General features: G+C 39.6%; 1 protein-coding gene across 22 annotated transcripts in view; it reads left to right on the top strand.

The window, feature by feature from the left end:
* The first annotated feature begins 1,463 nt into the window (after positions 1–1,463).
* The window catches only part of LOC108541881 (RNA binding protein fox-1 homolog 2), a 103,911-nt gene continuing 79,453 nt past the window's right edge, over positions 1,464–25,921 (top strand). For 12 of the 22 annotated variants that reach the window (XM_017891630.1, XM_017891631.1, XM_017891623.1 and 9 more), the window contains exon 1: positions 1,582–1,853. In XM_017891630.1, coding sequence (XP_017747119.1) covers positions 1,827–1,853 — 27 coding nt within the window. In that variant the 5' untranslated portion in view covers positions 1,582–1,826. Of the gene's footprint in view, positions 1,854–5,126; positions 5,247–25,921 lie in introns of all 22 variants that reach the window. The other 10 variants (XM_017891635.1, XM_017891624.1, XM_017891638.1 and 7 more) reach the window with 3 other exon arrangements.

The following is a 25,921-nucleotide window of genomic DNA, read 5'->3' as shown; positions in this document are numbered from 1 at the left end:
AAAAATGGGAAGCTTAATTTTGGAATTAATCTTTTTAACCTTTGGATAGTCTTTTAGAAAGTATATCCTAAAAATACATAGCATAACTAAAATATCTCATAAATCCTTTAGGATGAGCTCCTATTTATTAGAATGCTGTAAAAAATTAGAAAATCTTTATTTATGAGACAACTGATAAACTTATCATTTTATAAATTGCTTTATTTGAATGTTTGATAATATAATATAGGGAAATTTGAAGTTTCGGAGGTTAAAGATTTTTCCAAGATCACTAGTGAAGGGCAGAATTAGACCAACTTCTGGACTGAACCACATCTTTGATGCATTTTTAATTATATTGTTTTAATAAGAGAACTTTAAAGAAACTCTTATTGTCAATATTCTCCTAGACCTGTATCTACAGCACTCTGTAACAATTACTATTTACAATAATGACAAAAATTTCCAGGGTATATATAAGAAAGGATTTATCTTTTTCAATAAAGGCTGAAACATAGAAGGCTGGAGGAAACAAAGGGTGAATTTTCAGTTAACCAAAATTTTTATTGAAGCTGGAAGCCTTAAGGAGATTTGCATGCACCTTTGTGTATACCTTAAGTTTCTTAAGTAGTCATATTTGTAGATACCTTTTTCAGAGTCTCCAGGTTTTTTTATAGTAGTATAAAAATCATTTAAATTAACTCTCTTTACCTCTCTCCTCTCTTTTAGTCCTTTGCTCTCATTAGGCTGTTTTGGTCTTCTAGGACAAGCAAGTTCTTGAATATTCCTGTTCCTTGAAAAACCTTCCAGTTAGTGGGCATGTAATAGCTCCTCACTTCTTCACATCTTTCTCGTTAAATCCACTGCATCTAGGCCGGGCGCGGTGGCTCAAGCCTGTAATCCCAGCACTTTGGGAGGCCGAGACGGGCGGATCACGAGGTCAGGAGATCGAGACCATCGTGGCTAACACGGTGAAACCCCGTCTCTACTAAAAAAATACAAAAAACTAGCCGGGCGTGGTGGCGGGCGCCTGTAGTCCCAGCTACTTGGGAGGCTGAGGCAGGAGAATGGCGTGAACCCGGGAGGCGGAGCTTGCAGTGAGCTGAGATCCGGCCACTGCACTCCAGCCCGGGCGGCAGAGCGAGACCCCGTCTCAAAAAAAAAAAAAAAAATCCACTGCATCTATAAACTGTACATCAGTAAAAATGTTTTATTAATATTAAAAATAATTTTGTTTCATTTCTTATTTATTAGACATTCGTGGCTGGACTCTCTTAAATCTGTATTAACTATAGTAAGCTGCTATGAAAGCTTCCAGTGCTATATAATTAATTCCATCATCGCATCCTTAAAATATGCCAGCACATGGCGCTTGCCCCTCCTTCTTTCTCCCTCCCTTCCTCCTCCCCCCTTCACACACACACACACACACACACACACACACGCACACACGCGTGCGCACAGCGCACACCAAACTGCCATTCTCCAGCAGGCCTGCTTCTGGAGTTGGGAGATGTCAGCCTGCTGGGAGGGGGTGGGGGGAGGAGGAAGAGGTGGGGCTCTACTCTGATTAATTACCTTAGGCATTCAGGGGTGGGGCTTCCTTCAGCCATCTGCCTGAGATATGGGAGGGAGCTGGAGAAAGAAGGAGGGGGAGAGACTGCCAGAGAGGAAGAGAAAAGAAAGGAAGAAACATTAGAAAGAAAAAGGAAGGAAAACGGTATAAAGGGAGATCAATTACCCACCCTTAAATAGCTAGACTGGGGGGGAGGGGGGTGGAAAGAAAGCTGTGGAGGTGTGCCCCAGCACGGCTGCTTTGAAAGGTTTATCATCTATCCGTTTGGTTTATGGAGAAAAAGAAAATGGTAACTCAGGTAAGATTTGTGCTTCCTCGGTATGTTTCTTTTCTCCTCTCTGGGATCTAAATAAAGGTTTGAGGGTGGAGTATAGTCAGAAGAGTTTTAATTATTATTGTCTTCTTAGAACAGCCCAGATTTATTGTTATTAGCTGAAAAGTCTCTGTCTGTTGAGTCCATTTATGTGTGTGTTATGTATCCGTATCCTTTCTTCCCCCTCCCTCAACTCCATAGCAGATTCCTGTTTCCTGTACTGTGCAGCTGTAGCTCAGGAAAGACCCTGTGGGGATTTGTCTACCTCTTTGTCTTGGTTCTGAGAAGAGGGAGGGAGAGAAAGACTGCAGAGGTAGGAAGAGATTCTTGTAGACTACCAAAAAGAGGGGAGCAGGATTCCTTTTAAGAATTTCAGAAGAATTTGTGTTATAGGGAAATCTGATTCCTTATTCACTTTGGTTTCTCAGGATTGGCTATGGAATTGTAGTTTTGCTGTTACTCTAAACTGCTTATTAAAAATGAAGGTTAGGAAAGAATGTTGCATTTTCATGGCTTTGTTACTGGCAAAGATTTTCAGTAGGAGCATTCAGGTGTAACAGAGGCAGGTAGAGCCCTCCTTGACAGGAGAACAAATCTGAATGTATAAATCACACAGGCTTTAAAATACATTTGAAGGAGAGAGAGTAGGAAATGGAAGATACCTCTCCTTCCGCTGTCTCCCCTCTCGTTCTTCTCTCTTCTCTCTCTCCCACTCCTACTCACTCTCTCCCCCAGCCCCCTCAATCCCCCTTTCTCTCCTCCTCCTTTTACCCTCTTTCTCCCTGCCTCTCTTTGGTTATGCCAGGCAATATCTCATCTGCATTTTAGCAAGTCATTCCTGACAAATGGAAAGGTGAATGCTCTTCCACAGTTCTCCCTGGCAAGGCAATTTTTCTTGTTAGCATCCTTCTGTATGCCTCATTACCCTTTTTCCTTTATGTATAGGTTGAGAGGAAATGATGAGGCTCTGATTTATCCATGAGAAATCATTTACGCTGTAGAACATTCAAGTCCTTTAGTCTCAGACTTAAGATCAGTTTCACTCCAGGTTTCTATGCTCTGTGGGGAAATTTCATCACTGGACAGTGCTTTCCTTTTAAGGAGGTTGCCCTTTTTTTGTATTCTCTCTTCTTTTCCTCTCCCAGTCACCACCGGAGGGCGAGAGAACCAGCTAGCTATCAGGATAGAGGCATCATTTTAGGAACTGGAATCCTGTTTAGTTATATAATGCCCTGCAGTGCTGTTTGGAAGGAGGGAAACCTGTAGGGAGATTTTCCCATTGTGACCTGGAGGAAAGAGAAGTTTCAAATGTATCTTTTCAAAGTAATTTTTCACCAAATCTGAGTTTAGAAAATTTCAACAAATTCCTTCCTCTTTTGGAAAAGCGGAGAAGCTTTTGAAATTTTCTCTTCCATGTCTTATCCCCTTATCATCACCTAATTGCCTCCTTTGAAATACTGCTTTATATTTTTAAAAAAATTTTACGTAAAAGAGAAATCCTGTTTCTGGATTCTCTTTGTTGCTTGGGAGATGATACTTGCTTGACCTTAGAGCCCTCATTCAATTTTTATTAACTGGCAATATTAGAGGGTAACAGCTCTCTTCTTTCTTAGCAATTACTGAAGGCCTTTCAATGCCTTGACTTTTCATTATGTGTTTTTTAAACCAGTGAAAGAATCATCTAAAATGGAAATTTGTATAATGAGTTTTGCCTCATGGAACATTTCACCTTAGTTTCTAGAGGAGCTGGTAAGTGTGTGTGTGAGCGTGAAGTTAGAGTGCACATGCTTATGCACACTTAATATTGTGGTTGTAATAATTAGTATTTAAAGAAGCCATAATTTTAGGAAGGAAATAGAAGAAATAAATGGAAACTGGAAAGAGAGATTCTGGGGTGCCTAATAATTCTTATAATAAAATCACCGTGTTTTTTATCAGGATGTGCTAAATATTGAAGAAAAGTTATGAGTTTTTGCCCATCCTGAAATTATGCACCTGGAAAGGATAGAATATTAAATTTGAGAATTTTCAGTATTCCAGCCTATTTGTTTTGTTGTATACACTTTCTGTGTTAATGTAATGTACATAGTTGTTAGTAATCTAGGGGGAAAAAATCAAAGGAAATAACCAGCCGGGCCAAATCTTTCATTTGTCCTGTGGTTGTGTTGTGTTGTGCCTGTGTGTGTGTGTGTGTGTGTGTGTGTGTGTGTGTTTGAGCCAGACATCCAATCCCAACATTTGATAATGACCTGTCACATAAGCTTTCTCAATATAGAATGTCTATACTGATGGTTACAGCTGGGTTATCAAAGTTAAACGGTTTATTACAACGTAAGAGAGATGTTTGGATATGTTTTCACTGTTTTGCTACCTAGGTTCTTTGCATCTTCAGATGATATCATTTCTGTAGTCTCCAGTTTCCATTGCTTAGTTGTCGGAAAAGGGCTTTCAGTGGATGACTTTTTCATCATACCATATTAGATCCTTGTCAGTATTTGCACAGTGTATGCACTTTATTACTACATATGCACTTTATTACTACTTTTATAGGGCCTGTTTTTGTTTTAATTAAAACTACTCTGTCATAGTAGTCAGTGCTCTGCTAAAAAGCAAATGGCAGTTTAATCACAAAATTCTAATATAGCGGATAGACATGCTTATGTGATACGTAAAACATTAATTTTATCAGCTGTTCACGTATATGTTGTAGGAGTATTTCACTGAGATCTCTTATTTTTGGGCATAATGACCAGATTATTGCATCTCATATTTATGAAAATAGCAACGTGGAATATGAAGGAAAGATAAATCATTCTTGTACTATGTGTAAAATTCGAAAAACAAAATTGCAAATGACTTCAACACTAATTAGTAAAAAATAAATGTTTAGCCAAACTCAGACTCAGTTATACTGTCTATTGTTGAAAGGGCAAGTGTACTAGGCCGAGAGGAAAGGATTTTACAGTATGGATGTGAGAGAAAATTTTTGTACTCTACTATGGTATAAGACTGCCAGTTTCTGTGGAACACAAAGCCCTCCCTTTCTTGGACAGCTCAGTGCTTTGCTGGCATTTTCTTCAAAATCTGTTTTCCATCAGGACCAAGAGGAGGGAAGGTGTTAGGAATAAGGGAGGTTGGAAAGGGGGTTGCTGTTCCTTTAAATAGTGCAGTGAGTCCATGTGGCAGCAGGCCGCTCTGGAGTGTATTCTTTTGTAATGAATCACCCGTTCCATTGTCTGCTATCTCCCCTCTTTGTAGCTGGAAGGCTGAAGTCTTTCACCTGAGCTGCTGCCAGTTCGCTCTTCTGTTCCCGGGTGGTTGGGAGAAGAGAAGAGGGAGGGTATTTTATGCTTTAATTAAAGACAGATAAGAGAGCAGGTATGTTTTGCTTTGTTTCATTTTCTCTTTTCCTGTTTTTGTTTGTCTAGTTTTTGAAAGGTATTGGAGTAGAGAATCTATTCTCTGATTTTGCTAAGCATATCCCATTTTCTCTGAATTCTGGAGGTCCTCACGGCATTTAGTCTCCATTTTGTGGTACTGCTTTAAAGTGATTCCATTCGGTTGCCTGCCAGTCATGCTCCCTTGCCACTCGAACCTCATCCCACCCTTCATCCACGCAGCTGCAGCCACACTGTTTGTTTTGGCACACTATCCACTTTCTATGGGCTTTGCAGGATTTGGGGAGTTGGAGGATAGGCGAGGATTGTGGGTTGGAGACTAAATTTATGTTCCTTTACAATGAAAAACAAAACCTCACTTTTTCCAGAGATTTGGTTTCTTTCTGAATTCTTCTACATTGCTCCATGTCTTTAGTTATAACCATTTCCTCGTCGAGGCCAAGATTGTCTCTTGAAAAGTATCGCTTTTCTAAAAATTACTTAACTTTCTTGAAAAGATACCCAGAATTTCATAAATGAAGCTATGATTAAATCCAAGCACTCTTGACTCATTAAATTGTTTTTTCCGTCTTAGTCACCCCCTAATCACACACACTTTTTTCTTTCTTTTTTTGCCCCTTTTCCCTTTTTTCCCTTTATCTTTCTCCTTAGTTTTGCAGTTGAGTCTAGGTAAGCGTAATATTTGACAACCTACTACTTAAATTTGTATTGCTACAGAAGACATCTTCATATTGAACGGTAATGACATTCCTCATTCCTCTCAGTGATAAGGCATAAGCTCAGATTCCTGGTTTTGTTCCTCCAGTTTTCTGTTCTCCCCTGAGAAATTCCAAACTCTGATCTACACAGATTGCCATATGCAAACAATTTTATCTCTCTCAAATTTGAACTTTTCATCATGGAATTCCTTACCTAGGGATTGTTTCTTGGACATCTGTTTATGATAGACAGATAGTTTCTGGGAACCAGTCATACTAGATGCTACAGCACCCTTTACCCACCCTGGTCTCCTTCTGGTATACCATTCCTCTCTGGGATCTGACATTATTGGTATCCCACACATTCCCTTCTGAAGTCATAATTCCTCACTCGTTGTTTTCAACATTTCCAAACCACTGTCAAATCTTTTTTGAACATTTCCTCCCAACATTTTGTATGTGAAATCTGCCAGGCACAAATAGAAGGCTCCGCTGCAGTAAATACTTTCCTCTTTTGATTGTAGCACCTTTCTTAGTGGGCTCCAGTGTTCAACCTCTTCTGGGCAGTCAGAAATGCTGCATTCTGCCATCACGATGTATTGTGTCTATTTCCCAGACTCTTACATGTTTCTCTATTACTATTAGAATGATTAAATTCAGGAAACTAATTCATTAGAGGTCATTGCCAGAGTGAGTCATTTAAAATGCAAGTCTGATTTTGTCATTCCTGTGTTTATACCTTACAGTTGCTCCCCTTCAGTCTCTGAATAAAATCCTGTGACCCTGCATGATCAGAAATCTGGCTGTCTCTCCAGCCTCATCTCCTGCCATCCCTTTCTTGCTGTATTTCATTCTAATGACACTGGCCTCTTTGCTGTTCTCTTAACATACCTGAGACCCTCTCGCTTAGGACCCTTCTGCTTTGCTGCCTGCCCAAAATGCTCTTCCCACTGGTACCCATATGGTTTGTTCTACTCTCGAATATTTCTTCTCAAGGGAGACCTTTCCCTTAACTTTCCTAGCTTAAACCAGCACTCCCTCGTCACTCCTACCTTCATTCTGCTTTTTCTTCACTTGTCACTGATTTTAGTTCTTATCATTGATTGTTATATGTTTGTTTGTCTGTCTCCTCCCCAACCCCGAACAGAAGCTCGCTGAGATCAGGATCCTGGTCAGCAGTCTGTTGTATTCCCAGTGTGTAGAACAGTGCCTGGCACATAGTCATAATAAAAATAGCTAATCTTTATATCTGCTGATGATGCATTAATATCAGATACTGTTCTAAGCACTTTACCCTCATTAACTCATTGAGTCCTCTCAGCAACCCCGTGTTATCTCCATTGTACAAAAGAGGAAACTAGGCATATGATGGTTAAGTAACTTGCCCAAGTTCAGACAGCTACTAAGAGATCTTGTGGGGAATGGTATCCAGACAGACTGGCTTAGAAATTGATATTCTTAGCCACTGTACTCTACCCCTTGTAGGTATTGAGTATTCAGTAAATATTTGTTGAATGTGTGAATAAATTAATTTACTTGAGACTCTGATTCATTTCTGAAATTTCCATCCCTGACTTAAGACTTTGATAAAACACTTGCAGTAATGGAATTCATTGTTGAATAAAATGACTTCATTATTATAATATGTAATAAAGTATATATTATTTTATGATAAAAATATTAATATTGTCTAATAATACTAAATAATAATGCAGAGTACATACTGTGCATTAAGCACTGTCTTAAGTGCTTTACGTATTTTAGGACATTTATTCACTCAGCAGCCTTATCTACTTACTCAGCAGTACTGTTAATGTCCATGTTGTAGAAATTAGGAAACCCAAGGAGTTTGGCTCCAGCATTTCTGTTCTTAACCACCACTAATAATGACCGTTATTAAAATAAGTTTTTGTTTTTGCATACCTACTCTGTGCCAGTCAATTTTACATACATAGCCCATTTGCAAACATAATTATTCACATTATGTATCACTTGTCAATCATCTTTGAGGTAGGTGAGGTTTTTCCCATTTTTTGCATGAGACTTTGAGATTCTAGAGGTCAGGCAACCTGGTGACTCTGGAAACAGAGAGAGATAGGTTTCAAACTGGAGATCTATTTAGTCCCAAATTCACATGCTCTTCCGTTATACTGTGAGCCTCATAAGATAAATAGTTCCATTGTTGGCCATGAAAAGTAGAAAAGTGTTCTTTATGAGCTGAAATCTGTTTACATTATTGTCTTCTCATTCCTTCTCGATATCTCATCTGGAGTTACATTGAGTGGTTTCACGTCTTCTACATAAAATCCAAATATTTGAAGATACTGCTGAATGTTCCCTTTAATCTTCTGTTGCCTTCATTATTTTTCCTACTTCCTTGAATTATTCCTCATAGATATGAAAACATACGGTTTCCAGAATGTTTACTGACTGTCCTGGACTAATTGCATTAATTTATATGGATGATTTATCATTTATGTCTAATTGCTAAGTAAAAATATCAATTATGATTACTTTTTAAGTTTTATTGATACATAATTATACATATTTATGGGGTACTTATGATATTTTGATACATGCATACAATGTGTAATGATCAAATCAGTAATTAGGATACCCGTCACCTCAGATATTTATCATTTCTTTGTATAGAGAATATTTCACATCTCCCCTTCTAGCTATTTTGAAATATATAATAAATTATTGTTAACTATAGTCACTGTGTGTTGAATATTAGAACTTCATCTTCCGCTTCCGCTTCCTCTTTCTCTTCTTTTTCTTCTTCTTTTTTTTGGAGACTGAGTCTCACTCTGTTGCCCAGGCCGGAGTGCAGTGGTGCGATCTTGGCTCAGATCTCGGCTCACTGCAGTCTGCACCTCCTGGGTTCAAGTGATTCTCCTGCCTCAGCCTCCAAAGTAGCTAGGACTGCAGGTGCACGCCACCACGCCTGGCTAATTTTTGTAATTTTAGTAGAGACAGCATTTCACTATGTTGGCCAGGCTGCTCTCGAACTCCTGTCCTCAAGTGATCTGCCCACCTCTGCCTCCCAGAGTGCTGGGATTACAGGTGCGAGCCACCATGCCTGGCCAAGAACTTATTTATTCTAACTGTGTTTTTGTACCCAGTAACCAACCTCTCTCCATCCCCTGCCTCCTTCCCAGCATTTGGCAAACATCATTTTACAGTTATGAGTATTAAGTATCATACTTTGTTATAAATGTTGTTTTATGATAACATGTTTGGCTTTAGTCAGTTTCTTTTTTGTTGTTGTTTTTGAGACAGGGTCTCACTCTTTCGCCCAGGCTGGAATGTAGTGGCATGATCTTGGCTCACTGCAACCTCTGCCTACTGGGTTCAAGTGATTGATTATCCTGCCTCAGCCTCCCAAGTAGCTGGGACTACAGGCGTGCGTCACCATGCCCAGCTAATTTTTGTATTTTTTGGTAGAGACGGGGTTTCACCATGTTGGCCAGACTGATCTTTAACTCCTGACCTCAGGTGATCCACCCGCCTCGACCTCCCAAAGTGCTGGGATTACAGGCATGAGCCATTGCGTACAACTGGCTTTAGTCGGTTTGTATAGCGCATTGAACATCTAGTAGTGTTGGCAATTTAGAATTCCAAAAATGAAGGGATATTACCTTGAACTCCTAAAAAGAATAAATAGAATATTGTTTTCCTCTCCACTATAAAGCATGGCAGGATTGGCAGGAATCTACCTGTCTTTTAATCTCTGAGTCTTGCCCTGATCCCTCAAAGGTTACTGTCGCTGAGTAATGGAAGTCAGTGATTATTTTACGATATTATAAATGAATGCCTTTATGTCCACAAATGATATGACTGTATTCTTTTTTCCTAATGTTAATTATGATTCCTTGTAAGAAGTTTGGAAGAGACAAACTGGGACTTAAGTGAAGGAGATTGGGTTTTGAAAAGACTCTTAACTTAGAGCAAAGATCCATGAACTTTTTCTGTAAAGGGCCAGATAGTAAACAATTTTGGCTTTGCAAGTCATGTTGTTTCTATCACAACTACCCGGCTTTGCTGATGAAGCACTGAAGAAGCTATAGATGATAAGTAAATGAATGGTTAGTTATAGCTGTGTTCCAGTAAAACTGTATATGGACACTGAAATTTAAATTCCATGTAATGTTTATGTGTCACAAAATATGATTCTTTCAACTTTATTTTTATTTTTATTTTTGAGACAGAGTCTCACACTATCCTCCAGGCTGGAGTGCAGTGGTGCGATCTCGCCTCCCTGCAAGTTCCGCCTCCCGGGTTCACGCCATTCTCCTGCCTCAGCCTCCTGAGTGTCTGGGACTACAGGTGCCCGCCACCATGGCTGGCTAATTTTTTGTATTTTTAGTAGAGACAGGATTTCACCATGTTAACCAGGATGGTCTCAATCTCCTGACCTTGTGATCCGCCCACCTCGGCCTCCCAAAGTGCTGGGATTACAGGCGTGCCACGCCTGGCCTCTTTTAACTATTTTAAAACGTAAAAGCATGCTTAAGTTGCAGGTTATACAAAAGTAGGTGGAGGGCTGGCTTTGAAACACAAGCTATAGTTTGCTGATCCCTGACTTAGAGGGATACAGGACCTCGCAATTTCCTTTATAGCGTAGGTAAGGTTTTCCCGTATAGCTTCATGACAGAGAGACAGTTTTGAGTGGTTCTGTCAGGTCATCATGGATCCCTATTACAGTAGAATGAATCCCCTGATTTGCTCTCTTATTTCCCCAGCCCCGGAAAATACGAAGATTATTCTTCTTTACTTCCTTTCTCCGTCTATATGCTGTATTCTATACCTTCTTGCTTTTCGTATACATTTTCATATTTTAAAAAAATACACTTTTCATGTTAGTTATCAGCTATATAATAACATTTGGGTCAGTGACAGACTGCCTACACAATAATGGTTCCATAAGATTATAATACTCTATTTTCACTATCCCTTTTCTATATTGAAATACACACATACTTAGGTTTGGGTTATACTTGCCTACGGTATTCAGTATAGTCACATGCTGTACAAATTTGTGGCCTAGGAGCAATAGGCTACGCCATATAGTCTAGTTGTGTAGTAGGCAATACCATCTAAATTTGTGTAAGTACACTGTGTGATGTTCACACAAAGACACACTTGCTTAGGACACGTTTCTCAGAACATATCCCTGTCATCAAGTGACACATGACTATTATTTATTACTTTGGGCCAGAATGCATTTTTCTCCCACATGATTAATTTGTCTTTAAAGATTCAGCTTAGACTTCACCTACTTCAGAAATCTTTCTGTCTCACAGTTGTCCCTCTGTGCTTCATTAGCATTCTATATGCATTATTCTTACAGCTTATACAGTACTGTAATTGTGAGTATATTTCTGTTTTTTTCCATCAGACTACAGTTTCTTTCAGGATTGGGACTATATTACCAGTGTTAGCATCCAGCAAATATTCTTTTGAGTTAATTAATGATTTTTAACTTGCTAATTCATTGATAGTGTCCTCTTTTGAGAAATGTTGAATGGGAGAGTTAAATTGGGTAGTCACTTATAACCTAATGCTTATTATTTAAATCAGTTAATACTTAACACACATGTAGTTTGGGAAATACATGCTTTACATAGCTAGAAGATTGGGAAGATTTTGGAATAAACTATTTGAGGGACACAGGCAACTCTTGTAGTATAGATGTTCTAGTGTAAGTGGAAACCTGTGTGTATGACGGTAAATGACATACGAGCTCTAGCCTCCTGGGAAGTCAGGCAGGAAGGAAGAAGGGCATGACTCCCGCAACTGGGGAAAGAGCATGACAGAGAAAGAGAAGTGGAAGGTGACAATGAAATCTTAGGGATTGGCAACCCATGGCAAGTATACCAAATATGGTATATTGAGCATAGTCATCTTCCTCTCTGCTTTGCCTTCCACTCAAGATGGCCAAGAGTTAGATTCTTTACATACTACTTTTGAAAACTTGTCAAAACTTGATATATAGCAGATCCTAACCAGCCATTCTATGTCATTTTCAAGGCTCACTGTTCTTTTAGGTCTTTTTCCCTTCCTCTCTCTGTTTCTTTTTGGATGGCTTCTATAGGGTAACATCAAATGTACCTACCTTTTTTTCCCTGCAACGTCTAGTCTGCCATTAATCCAATCCAGTGGGTGCGTATGTGTTTTTTAAATCTCAGATTATAGTTTTCATCTCTAGAATTTAATGTGAGTCTTTTTCACACCTCTCATGTCTCTTCTTAGCATGTTCATTTTTTTCCTTTTTTATCTTGAACATATGGGACACAAATGTTTTAATGTCCTCATCTGCTAATTCTAACGTATGTATTAGTTCTCGGTGAGTTGTGATTAATTTATTTTTCTCAGCATTATGTGTTGTATTTTTCCTGCTTCTTTGCATGCCTGGTAATTTTTGATTGGATGCCAGACATTGTGAATTTTATCTTGTTGGATGCTAGATAATTTTTTATTTCTGTAAATATTCTTGAGCTTTACAGCACAACTAAGTTTCTTAGAAAAAGTTTGATCCTTTCAGGTCTTGGGTTGTTTGTTTGTTTTGTTTGTTCGTTTGTTTTTTGCGACGGAGTCTCGCTGTGTCACCCAGGCTGGAGTACAGTGGTGCAATCTCGGCTCACTGCAACCTCCGCCTCCCGGGTTCAAGTGATTCTCCTGCCTCAGCCTCCCGAGTAGCTGGAATTACAGGTGCGTGCCAACACGCCCAGCTAATTTTTTGTGTTTTTAGTGGAGATGGGGTTTCGCTGTGTTAGCCAGGATGGTCTCTATCTCCTGACCTCGTGATCCGCCCGCCTCAGCCTCCCAAAGTGCTGGGATTTGTACAGGCATGAGCCACACGCCCAACCTCAGGTGTTGTTTTTTAAGCTTTGTTAGACAGGACTAGAGCTGTGTTTAGTCTCTGGTTAATTTTTCCTGGCCACTGAGGCAAGACTCTGTTTAAGACTCTAGTCGACGCTCCTTAAATCATTAGGTTTTCCACTCTGGCTGTTAAGAACAGGCTTATTCTTGGCACTGTGTGAGCTCCTAGTACTGTTGCCTGTATTTCTTTCAAGTGGTTCTTTCCCCAGCCTCTGGAAGTTTCACACATAGATGTGGCAGTCATCACTCAATTGAGTACTTGAGATCTTTAGAGCTCTCTTTCTGTCTGCAGCTTTCTCCAGTACCGTCCCCTGTGCTGTCTTGGCTTCTCCAGACTTCTAGTTCTATCTTCTCAATTCATGGAACCCACCAGGTTCTGCCTGGGTCCCTCCTCTGCCACAGCCTGGAAACTTTACCCATGTGATAAGTTGGGGCAGTTGTAAAGCTCAACTTGCTTGTTTCCTGACTCAGGAATCTCTGTCTTTCCTTGCCTTCTAGACAATGTCTTAAGTGCAGTTGTTTCATGTATTTTGTGTTTTTTTTTAGTAGTTTCAGGTAGAAAGATAAATCTGTTTTTTTGTTTATTTGTTTTTTTAAGACAGAGTCGCACTCTGTCGGCCAGGCTGGAGTACAGTGGCGCAATATTGGCTCACTATAACCTCCGTCTCCCAGGCTCAGGCAGTTCTCCTGCCTCAGCCTCCCAAGTAGCTGAGATTTCAGGCATGTGCCACTACGCTCTGCTAATTTTTGTATTTTTAGTAGAGATAGGATTTCACCACGTTGGCCAGGTTGGCCTCAAACTCCTGACCTCAGGTGATCTGCCTGCCTTGGCCTCCGCACCTGGCCTTAAATCTGGTTCTTGTTACTCCATCTTGATTGGAAGCAGAAGAGTGAACACATACTTTTAAAAGAAAATTAAGCAGTGTCTCATTGAATATATTTTTAATTTATGATTGAAAATGAGTTGAACAGTTCATTTCAAGGAGTATTAGGGAAGAATGCATAAGATGTGTAAATAATTATACTAGAAGGTGGAATATGGTAAATTACGTGAAAGTGATGTCAGTAAAGTGTTGTTAGAAGCTTATGTGAGGAAAGAGTTTGAGAAGTTTGGCAGAAGTGGAAGGCGTGAGAAGAATGGCTATGACATTGTTGTGTGTGTATGTGTGTATACGAGTTATACAAGACATTATCTGAAACTAGAATCAAATTCGTTAGTATTGAGTGAGGTTTAGTGGTAGGATAGTTTCAGAGAGTCTAGGACTGATAAAATTAATGGGGATAAAAAAAAGTCATTAGCAGAAATACCTAAGCAAGAACACAGGAAAAATAGAGTTTCCTTGGTTTTGTAGTTTGGTGTGATTTGTGGTCTTGCGGAAAAGGGGAAGCATCCTTTTTTCCTGTGTATTACCTGCCCTTGCAAATCTTGCAGAACAGGGAGGGAGAAAATTCAAAGTACTATTCACTGTGTTAAACAGTGTAGAAAATAGGGGCACTCCGGACTGTGAAAATGATGACCACTGCTGCAAACTTGATGGAACCTTAGACAACCTCAATAAGCAATATTTAGACTCTTTGAGTCATTGCTATTTAAATGATAATCAGATTATCTACAGATTTCAATGGGAATGCATTGTGGAACTAAAGAAGTCGATGGCATTGTTTAGAGCTTTCTTAACTTCAGTTAAAATGGTCACCTGACTGTTGGTTGCTAACATAGAGCAACTGTGACCAAAAGCTTATCTCAGTAAGGTAATCCCCCCATCCACGGTGTCCCTTTTCGTGGTTTCAGTTGCCCATGATCAACCATAGTCTGAAAATTCTAAGGTATAGTGTTTTGAGAGAGAGCGAGAGAGACCACATTCACGGAACTTTCATTACAGTATATTGTTATAATTGTTCTATGTTACTATTAGTATTGTTGTTATTCTCTTACTGTGCCTGATTTGTAAGTTAAACTTTCTCATAGTTATGTATGTATAGGAAAAAAACAGTAGATGAGGGTTCAGTGCTGTCTGCAGTGTTAGGAATCCACTGAGAGTCTGGGAGCATATGCCCGGTAGAGAAAGGAGGCTACTATATATGCTTTAAAGTTTTCCCTCCTGAGGAACCAGGGGGCATTTTGGAAAAAGAGGAAATGCAGAGAGGGGAGGTTTGTTTAATTTTACTTAGCCTATCTCTTCTATGCAATCTTTAGTAAGAAGAATGTGATTTTTCCCCTCATATTTGTATTGATGTGACTGTTCATATGAAAAAGAACATGGAGAACTTTAAGATTATAACTCAGCTGTTAGCATTTATATTTTAGACTATGTATGCTTCCTATTTTTTCTTATTCTTTCACATTAATAGTGGTAATTTATTATCTTTTTTTTTTTTTTTTTTTTTTCCAAAAAAAAAAAATTTTTTTTTTTTGGTCTTTGTTATTTTTTTTTTTTTTTTTTTTTTGAGGCGGAGTCTCATTCTGTTGCCCAGGCTGGAGTGCATGGTGAGATCGTGGCTCACTGCAACCTCTGCCTCCCAGGTTCAAGTGATTGTCCTGTCTCAGCCTCCCGAGTAGGTGGGACTACAAGCACATGCCACCATTCCTGACTAATTTTTGTATTTTTAGTAGAGACAGGGTTTTGCTATATTGGCCAAGCTGGTCTCGAACTCCTGACCCCTCATGTGATCCACCCACCTCAGCCTCCCAAAGTGCTGGGATTACAAACAGAAGCCATCCGCCCGGCCTAGAAAATTATTCTTGAATGAAGCTGGATAGTGTAGTTGATTTAAGTGATAATGATCATGAAGTTTCAAGTGAGGAAGACTGTAAGTAAAGAGAAGAAATAGATATGTCCTTTTATTATTTTTTAAAGTATGCCCTGTTTGTTTAGCATTGACTTGACTTTCACAGGAAATGTGGAGTGAAAACTACAAATATTTTCATTACCAAACAACTATTAAGTATGGATGGCTTCTTTTTGGTTCTTTTATTAGCAGTTTCAGGTATCCCTAGTTCTGTCTTCCTCAGGCCACCTTTCTTAAGATGAGATAGGTTTTCCTGTTCAGTAATAACAGTCTGTTTATAATAGCATTTTTGATGACTACTTCTAACATAGGACTCCAGTTTCTTCTCTAGGCTGGCCTCATTGTGATGAAGGATTCAGTGTTGCAATCACTGGTTTACATTTCATTGCCATTCCTGACTGAAGGATCAGAGTCCATGGCGTGCCTTATTGATCCATTTGCTAGAGATCAATGCGGTAACGGGAATTATTTTCCTCTTTAGACTGCATTCTGATTTGAGCCACTATTCCTTTTATGAAGAAGGAGGGAGATGAAAAATTAGGCATTCTAACTGGTAAATACTTCATTTTTTCTTTTGTTTCTGAGAATAGTTAGACCCTTGCAAATCTTTTCTGTTTGTAAGGATTTCAAATAATGTCTAGCACATAATGCTGGGTGTATTTGTGGATGGCATTAGGACTGTGACTTACAGCACATATTTAGGGTTTTTTTTTTTTTTTTGAGATGGGGTCTCGTCGTGTTGCCCAGTCTGGAGTGCAGTAGCGTGATCTCGGCTCACTGCAACCTCCGCCTCCTGGGTTCAAGTGATTCTCCCGCCTCAGCCTCCCGAGTAGCTGAGATTACAGCTGCGCGCCACCACACCTGGCTAATTTTTTGTATCTTTAGTAGCGATGGGGTTTCACTATGTTGGCCAGGCTGGTCTTGATCTCCTGACCTCATGGTCCACCCGCCTTGGCCTCCCAAAGTGCTGGGATTACAGGCGTGAGCCACTGCGTCTGGCCACATATTTAGTTTTGATCCTTCTCTGAGTTGCTTTGCTTCCTGTAATTTAAATGTGTCTAATTTATTAAAGCATAAGTACCCAGGCGGTTTCAAAAATTGCAGTAAACACTTTATTTTCCTTGTAATCTTCTCTAATTTTCTTTTAATAAATCTTCGAGTTGTTAAAGGTTTTTTTTTTTAACGAAACATAAATGTTTAATAGTTATTTCACCTTTCTCAAATCTATACAGGAAACTGGAATTAACAGAACTCATTTATGGTTGAAATCTTGTTTTGCAGAAAATCATGACTTCTGGGTCAAGATAGATAGATGCTTTCATTTGCCTCACATCTCTTATAAGACTCCACTGAAATAACAGTACAGAAGTACAAAAAATAAATCAGCAATAACAAATAGAAAAAGGTGAAATATAACACTAATAAACAAGAGAGTTATTAAATTTCTGGAAAAGCTAAAACTAATAAGGACCAATTGAGGGATGAAATGGAGAATAAACAGATGCCTGTCAGTGAATACAAGGAGGCTGCTTGCTAGTGGTGTGGAAGCCAGTCTGCCTAGGGGGAACCCATGGGAGCTCTCTGAGCAAAAATGAAAAAGAGACAGAAAGCAGGAATTCAGTGTTTATTTAGGGGATAGCTCAGTTACCTGGCACTGACAGAGCCTTTCCAACCCCTTCCCAGTGGCAGTAGTCAGCAAATACTATGCCACCCCCTTTCTCTAGCATTAACAAAGGAAAAACAAGGCCGGGCGCGGTGACTAATGCCTGTAATCCTGGCACTTTGGGAGTCTGAGGCGGGTGGATCACCTGAGGTCAGATCGAGACCAGCCTGGCCAACATGGTGAAACCCCGTCTCTACTAAAAATACAAAAATTAACTGGGTATGGTGGTGGGTGCCTGTAATCCCAGCTACTTGGGAGGCTGAGGCAGGGGAATTACTTGAACCCGGGAGGTGGAAGTTGCAGTGAGCCGGGATTGTGCCACTGCACACTCCAGCCTGGACGACAGAGCAAGACTCTCTCTCTCAAAAAAAAAAAAAAAAAAGAAGGAAAACCCAAAGGAAAAACAAAACATGAAACAGTGTTTGTCTCCAAAGAAGTTGATCAGAATATTTGGGGAAATTTAATTTTGTGTGTGTGTTAGATATTGGCACCCCTTCCTTTGTCTCATATTTAGGGGGATGGCATTCTGCACTTTGCTAGTGGCTTACACTAAAACAAAGCCTGCCAGTGACATGCTCTTCTCTGTCTTATACTGAGTTCCCATTAGAATTTTCATTCCAAAGAGATCTAATCAGAAAGCAAATTCACAGAGGAAACTCATACTAGCTAACAAGTCCTTTTACCTGGGTTACCAGTGCGTGAGGATCATTAGAAGTCTGAGAGAAACTTTTAGCATGAAAGAGACCAAAAGAAACAAAAAGAAAACCTGAACCTAGGGGCAACAGATAATGCAGGAAACAGAAGAGAACGTTAAAGGAATCTTCTAACTAAAATACTCATAAATACTCATTGATGAAAACAATACTAGATATAATGAAAAGGAAACAATTAGAGAATACAAAAGGAGATTTAGAACATTATTGTCAATGGAAAGCACACAGTAGAAGGATAGCCAAATAGAGTTGGAGATGTTCCCAAAAGTAGAGGTTTAAGTCACCAAAATGGAAAATACAAGACACAAGTCATAGGCTGTGTTCTTAGCTAGTGTTCTCTAGAAAACTGAGCCTGAAACAAAAACCTTACCCACTAACACTTTATTGGGGAGTACCATCTCAGGAAAGCAGGAGGGAAAGAAGAGTGAGACAAGGCAGAAAGGCTGGCCCTGTCTTTGTAGCAGGCCTTGCTGATTGCTTAGTTTTACTGGAAGTCTTCAGGAAGGTTGTGTAGAGCTATTGCTTCTGTCCTTTCCATCCAAAGAAGGTGTGAAGAGGTGTTTATGGTTTCCGCCCATTTCCTGCCCCTCCCCCTCTTGGTCAAAGTTTGCCATACAAACAGTTAACTCACTTGACCCCTTCCTTCAGTGGCCTCAGGAGAGGAGGCCAGGTCCTGCTGTTCTGTGGGCAGATCAGGTCTGTACTGAGCATGTGTTGCCAAAACCTGGGAGTGGTCAGAGGAGTCAGTAATCCCTAATGGCAGCCCCTGGCCTGGGAACCTCCGCCTTTTACGGAACTGTTAAAAGAGGGTCAGTCTTCAAAGGACTGACAGAGGGAAGGATAGGAAACTACTGCTTTTTTTTTTTTGAGGCAGAATCTCACTCTGTCGCCCAGGCTGGAATGCAGTGGCGCGATCTCGGCTCACTGCAACCTCCACTTCCCAGGTTCAAGCAATTCTCCTGCCTCAGCCTCCCAAGTAGCTGGGATTACAGGCGCCCTCCACTACACCTCGCTAATAGTTTTAATAGAGATGGGGTTTCGCCATGTTGGTCAGGCTGGTCTCGAACTCCTGACCTCAGGCAGGCCTCCTTGGCCTCCCAAAGTGCTGGGATTACAGGCGTGAGCCAACACGCCCGGCCAGGTTACTGCTGCTTTTCATCATAAGCTCTCCTTACCTATTTGATTTGCTATCATGTGCTTGTATTAATTTGATAAAGATTAAAAAATCACATTTAAAAGGAAAATGAGTTACCAAAACACCCTGGAAATAACTATCAAAGATGTTTTAGAATGCATTTAGAAAACAGAATGAACTTCAAATATGAAAAAGTAGAATCTAATTAGTTTATATCAGGAACATCTTGGACTACTAGAATTGATCCTTTCTCCTTTCCCACTCTTTCTTGCTCACTCCTCATTAGCATACAGTACCTTGAGGTTGAAATCTAGTAGTCTTCTCCTCACTCATACCCGTTGCCAGGTTCTGCCAGTTCTGCCTTTGGATTGTCTTCACTTGGGCCCCCCAATCTATGTCTCACTCACTGTGCCTATTGTGTGTAGTTCATAACTTTAGTATAAGTCCCTTCAAAGTTTGTGGCATCCTAATGAATCTCTTTGTCTTCCCTACCCCATATCACCTTTGTTTCCCGATGCTGAGTGTTGGTCGCTTTCTGTTACCATATCATTTTTGTTATAACAAAACTTTGTGTTTGCTTATATACTCTACTAGGTTGAAACATCTTTTATTTCTTTAACAAATACTTATTGAGGGCTTTTAAGGCAGCCACTGGGATGAATTAGATCTGGACAATTACCTGTCCTCAACGAGTTCATGTTCTGTGGAGACAATACATATGTAAGCAGATAATTGTAATTGAATATAAGTACCACAATAGAGTTAAGTATTAGGTTGGGGAGGGTAGGAAGAAGGAATGATTTTTCCCCCCATTTGAGTGAATCAGAAACCTCTAGAGAGGAGTAAATGCCCACATACATATTAAAGATTGTGTACATATTAGCCCGATTAGTAGAAAGGAGAAAAGCTTTCTAAGCAGAAATAATACCATGTGCAAATAAACTGGAAGGTGAAATAGTACATGGTGTTTTTCAGCATTCAACACACATTAGATTACCACCTGTGCCAAATCCTCCTCATCTCAAGTGAATTATCAGGGGCGCCTCCCAACAGGGCTCCCTGCCTTTGCCTTTGCCGAGTGGTACATTTAAAACCTAATTCTGACCACGCCACTTCTCTGCTCAGAACTCTCAGTGGAGTGTAAAAGCTAACATCCCTGCAGTGGCTGTAAGCTTTACAGGAATTCTGTCAATATCGTCTTTCCCCACTGCTACCTTTCTCACTTCATCTCCTGCCACTCTGTTCATGCTTACACCAGTGGCATCACATAGGTTTCCAAGACCTCCATGTTCCTAGTTCTTAGAATGAGCTGCTTGTGTTTTTGCCTATGGGACTTTGTATTTGTGTTCCCTTTGTCTGGAGTCTTCTTCCATCCAGATGCACATATGACTTGTTGCCTTAATTTCTAAAAAAGTATGATCAGTGTTACCTTTCCATACCACCCTTAGAAAAAGGAAATTCTCTGTCTCTCCAGCCCAATACCCTGATACCCTCCTCTTATTTTTTCTCTGTAGCACACCAGCTGTTTATTGTTTTGCTTGCCAATTTATTATTTGTCTCTTCCTACTAGAATGTAAACTCCATAAGGGCAGGGACTTTGTCTTTTTAATCACCGTTGTTTCCTCAGCAGCTAGGACAGAATATCTAACACACGATAGATACTCAATAAATATTTGATGGTAAGAGTTGAAGCTGAATAGATGAAATGTGCAAGGGGCATGACTTCCATGCAAAGGTATTTGGACTTGAGACTGTAAACATTGGGAGTCTAGGATTCTAAGAAGATAAATTAACTATCAGATTTAGGTTTTATTTTAGAAAGATCATTCTGGCAGCTGCTTGGAGAGTTCATTAGGTTGAGGTTAAGTTAAAATAAAGCTGAACTCTTTAAAAACAAAAAAAAGATTATGTAGATAGCCTAGGTGAGAACAGCGGCTCATGTTTCTTTTAATTCCCCATAGTGCATAATGTGGACTCTCACATATAGCCTTATATATATTTTCATAGAATGATTATTTATATTGTGGTGAGGTCCCTGGCAGAGTTGATAAAGCTATTGAGAGAATGGTTCCTATCTTTTTTTAGACTTATACTGCAGAAGCAGGTATTCAGTTACCTGGTTAATTCAGTTACCAGGCATTTTCTGAAGGGCACCTGTTATGTGCTCATCATCACTTCATTTGGTGAGGAAGCTGTGATGAAGTTTATGATTCAGTCCCTGGTTGACTTAGGGACTTTACTTGTTAAATGATTAGAGAATATATAAGCCACCATGTAACCATGGTTGTAGACGAAATGTGTTTTGTTCTGGGAAAGGGATAGGGAAAATTTTTCTCTGTTACTGTATGTTTATCATGTGAATTTTCTATTTTAAAGACGTAGACTACAACAGAATGCCTAACAACATTTATAAAGCATAATTAAATATTTTGTAATTCAGAAAACACTCTAGTACCTTGCCAGTGTTTTATTTGGAACCTGAGTTATAACTATTTCTTTGTTTTGTTTTTTCCTTAAAGACAAGGTCCCTCTCTGTCACTCAGGATGGAGTACAGTGGTATGATCTAGGCTCACTGCAGCCTCAAACTCCTGGGCCCAAGTGGTCCTCTCGCCTCAGCCTCCTGAGTAGCTAGTACTACAGGCACATGCCACCACACCTGGCTATTTTAAAAGAATTTTTTTGTAGAGATAGGGTCGGTCTCACTATATTGCCCAGGCTGGTCTTGAACTCCTGGCCTCAAGCAGTCCTCCCACCTCGGCCTTCCAAAGTGCTGGGATTACAGGTGTGAGCAACCCCACCTGGCTGTGACTATTTTTAAGGCTATTGCAGTTTACCATATGGAAGATGCAAACTTAATTGTCCATGATGACAAAATAAATAATAAATTAATTTAGATTGTAGTGAAAAGTGTGGTTGAGAAAAAGAATAATTTTCCATGGATTGTGTAAATCACTAATTACATTGAATAGAATAGAGATTTAACTATTAATTGTGTGTAAGGGCCTTCCATTTCTAAGGAAGCAGGTAACTGAACCAGAGTAGTTCTTGCTGTCTGTTGTTGCCAGTGGAAGACATGATTCATGAATGTTTGAGGTTCTAAATACTTCTTTAAGGAGAAATAGAGGAAAGAGCTTTTAAGAGGTTGGAGATATTAAGACTATTACAGGGTTTGTTGCTTTTCACCTAATAGACTAAAGGTTTGAATGACTTTGTTCTGAAATATTTATTTTCCTGTTTAAATATTCATTGCTGTGAGATTGTAAAACTCAGCCTCAAGGGAAAGACCAAACTGGCTTTTCCTTCTGAGTAATTCAAAAGAGGTGGGTGTATGTGGGTATGTGTGTGTGTGTGTGTGTGTGTGTGTGTGTAAGACAAGTGATTTGGAGGCAAGTTTACAATATTCTTGTTGGCCAAGCCTATAACTGCCCTTAAATTTACATATACCAGCTTCTGTCATTTATTGTTATTCTAAGCAAGGATGTATATTGTATTGCCTGGTTTTTAAAAAAATTTATTTTATTAATTGTCTGTTTATAAGAGCTCAAGATTGTAATGGTCATGTTCCTGAATTCCATCTCCCCTTTACGTGGCTGTAGCACACTCATCTTTTGGTCCTGATTCTTTAGTTATACCCATGCTAAAAGAAGGATCCATTGTGAGGCCTACATTTCAGTAGATTTGCACTATAGAAAACAACCAGTGTTTATTCTCTTAGCTGTAGGTTCCATATAAGAAGGTAACCCTCTACTTTTAGGAAACTTACATTTATAGCCACCGTTACCTTCCTCTCATCATTTATGCCCCCCGCCTCTTTTTTTCTTTCTTTCTTTTTTTTTGAGACAAAGTCTTACTCTGTTGTCTAGGCTGGAGTGCAGTGGCGCGATCCTGGCTCAGTGCAACCTCTGCCTCCGATGTTCAAGTGATCTTCATGCTTCAGCCTCTCAAGTAGCTAGGATTACAGGCATGCGCTGTCACACCTGGCTTTTTTTGTATTTTTAGTAGAGAGGGGGTTTCACCATATTGGCCAGGCTGGTCTTGAACTCCTGACCTCATGTGATCCGCATGCCTCGGCCTCCCAAGGTGCTGGGATACCTTGGGAGCCACTGCACCTGGCCTCTATGCCCTCTTTAATCTCTTAACTGACTCTGTTCTTCTAAAGGTGTAGATGCTTCAGGACATGTCCTGGAGGCTGCAGCCATAATTCTCTCCCATTTTGCCAGCTAAAGCCTCTAAATCAGTGTTTCTCAGAATGTGGGACCCAAACCACCTACACCAGTAAGTACCAGGGTCCCTGCTCCAACCCAATGAATCCTAATCTATGGGGAAAGGATCTTGACATGTGCATTTCTAAATATGTTCCTTGAGTGGGTGTTATATGCAATAAAATAGGGGCATCTTTTTTTTCAAGGAACAAGGTAAAAGATGAGTTGATAGGTGTGAGGAGCTGAGTATTATGGAAGTAGTTTCTTACTGCATCTTACTGTTGAGACTGCAGCAGGAATGGATGTGTCTGAACTCCTTACCCGAAATTAGACAACATTTTTTCTTAAACTTAATACTTCAATGGCAATTGGTTTTTTATTACAGTAATCCTTAATATAAAATAATGGAATTTGTTTCCATGAGCTTCCTTGGGATCTTGGCAATTCAGTAAGTTCCAAACAACCAAGTGAACAGCAAATTCTTGGAATTCAACCTGAATGTAAATATTTGGAGAGTACGTGGAGATTTCATTGTGTAGATTTTTCCTGTCAACATCAATTTTACCTACAAGTTGCCTAACATCTTATGGCTCTGAGTGTAGTTTAGATGTATTGTAAAAGAGAAAATGTATTACTTTTACCTAACTTACCAGAAATGTATTCAGGACTATTAGACACTGACACTTTTTTCTGCTCTGAGTACTCAGAATTGTGAAACTTCCTTGAGATGAGAAAAGCAAAACAATCCTACCTTATAGCTCTTCCTCTAGGTTATGGTGGTTTGAAGAAAAAGTTAAGAATAGTTCAGTAGCTTGGTTGTCTTTAGACTTAAAAAAAAAAAGAACCAGAATATTTTAGATACTGAAGGAAGGAGATTTGGGGGTAGTACTGTTTAAGTATTTGTACACGTTAAGAATCTAGAGTAATTTTGCTTTAAGTCTAGCAAATGAGCATTGTTTTGTCTTTGTATGTGTTTGTTGATCCATTTTATTTGTCTGGATTTTCTTGGTCTGTTCTTCTACAGAGTTACTTTTTTTAAAAAAAGTTGATCCTAGATGATTTTAAATCCAGTGTTGTCTTCTTATCTTTCTGAGATAACGGTTATATAGCTGTTATTTTCCTCTTGTCACAGACACCTGGGCAGAAACCACTGCTTTTAGTACCAGATCTGAGAAGAATGATAGGCCTTTGCCTAGGTACTCTTTTAAAACAAACAAACAAACAAAGGCAAATAGAGCTTAAAATCTGAGCCCACCTAAGCAAATCCCAAGGGATCAAAATGATATAATTTATAAAATACTTAAAACATTTGTATTATAATCCTGGAAAATTAATTTCCATTTATAAACAGCACTAGAAAAATTACTAGTGACATTGTCAGTAGTAATAAACTGGTGAGAATATGCTCTACCTAAATAATGAAGTGATTCTTTTTATGATGGTATGAATAAAATTAATATTGATTTGTTTGTGTGCATGGTCCATTCTGACCATATATGTGGTGTGGGAATTGAGAAGATTTAGGATTTGTATATTATGTAGGTTATGTATATAAGTGGGACTCAAGATGACCAAACTGAGAAAATTAGAGTGAAGTTGAGGAATAAATGAGAAGATATAAACAAAAGTACACCCTTGTCTTTCTAAGATTGCACAGACTTTATCTTAGAAATATGAAGACAGTTGTATTTTGGGTCATTTCTGTGTTCTCTTACAATACTGTGCATAGCTTTTAAATAGTATTCAGAATAATTCAGTAGGAACAGAAAATATGCTAAAGAATCAGTTATAAAACAGTTTCACCTGCTCTCTCAATTAATTTTCACAACCACCTCTGAAGTAAACAACCCATCTGGTAAGAGGTGTAATTGGGATTTAAACTCAAGTCTGCCTTTCAGGTTCATGCTTTCTTCTGTTTTATTACATCCCATGTAAACTAGGGAGAAAGCACGTGGTTGGACCTCGAAAAAACAGTGGAAGTCACCTGTCGGTAGGTGATGATTGAACCTGTGAGATTGCTGTGGGTAAGGCAATAGACCGTTGAATGGGTTCCTGTTTGGTGACTGATACTGTAGTTGTTTTTCCATAGTCACGGGTTCTGCATCTGTGGATTCAGCTAGCTGGGATTGAAAAATTAGGGTGGGAAATTGGATGACTGTGTCTGTACTAAAGACGTACAGATGTTTTTTCTTTTTAGGAGACAGGGTCTCCCATTGCCTAGGTTGGTCTCAAACTCCTGAGCTCAAGGGATCCTCCTGCCTTGGCCTCCCAAAGCATTGGGGTTATAGCTGTGAGCCACTGTGCCTGGCCAGACTTTTTTTTCTTGACACTTTTTTCTTTTTCTTTTCTTTTTTGAGACAGGGTCCCACTCTGTTGCCCAGGCTGGAATGCAGTGCCTTGATCATAGCTCATCACAGCCTCTGTCTCCCAAGCTCAAGTGATCCTCTTGTCTCAGCCTCCTGAGCAACTGGGACTATAGGCACATGCTACCATGCCCAGCTAATTTTTTTTTTTTTTTTTTTTTGAGACGGAGTCTCGCTCTGTCTCCCGGGCTGGAGTGCAGTGGCC

Source organism: Rhinopithecus bieti, unplaced genomic scaffold (genome assembly GCF_001698545.2).
Source record: "Rhinopithecus bieti isolate Rb0 unplaced genomic scaffold, ASM169854v2 scaffold_21866, whole genome shotgun sequence".
Classification (NCBI taxonomy): Eukaryota; Metazoa; Chordata; class Mammalia; order Primates; family Cercopithecidae; genus Rhinopithecus; species Rhinopithecus bieti.
The sequence above is the reverse complement of the archived record's forward strand: the minus strand, read 5'-3'. Positions and strand labels throughout refer to the sequence as shown.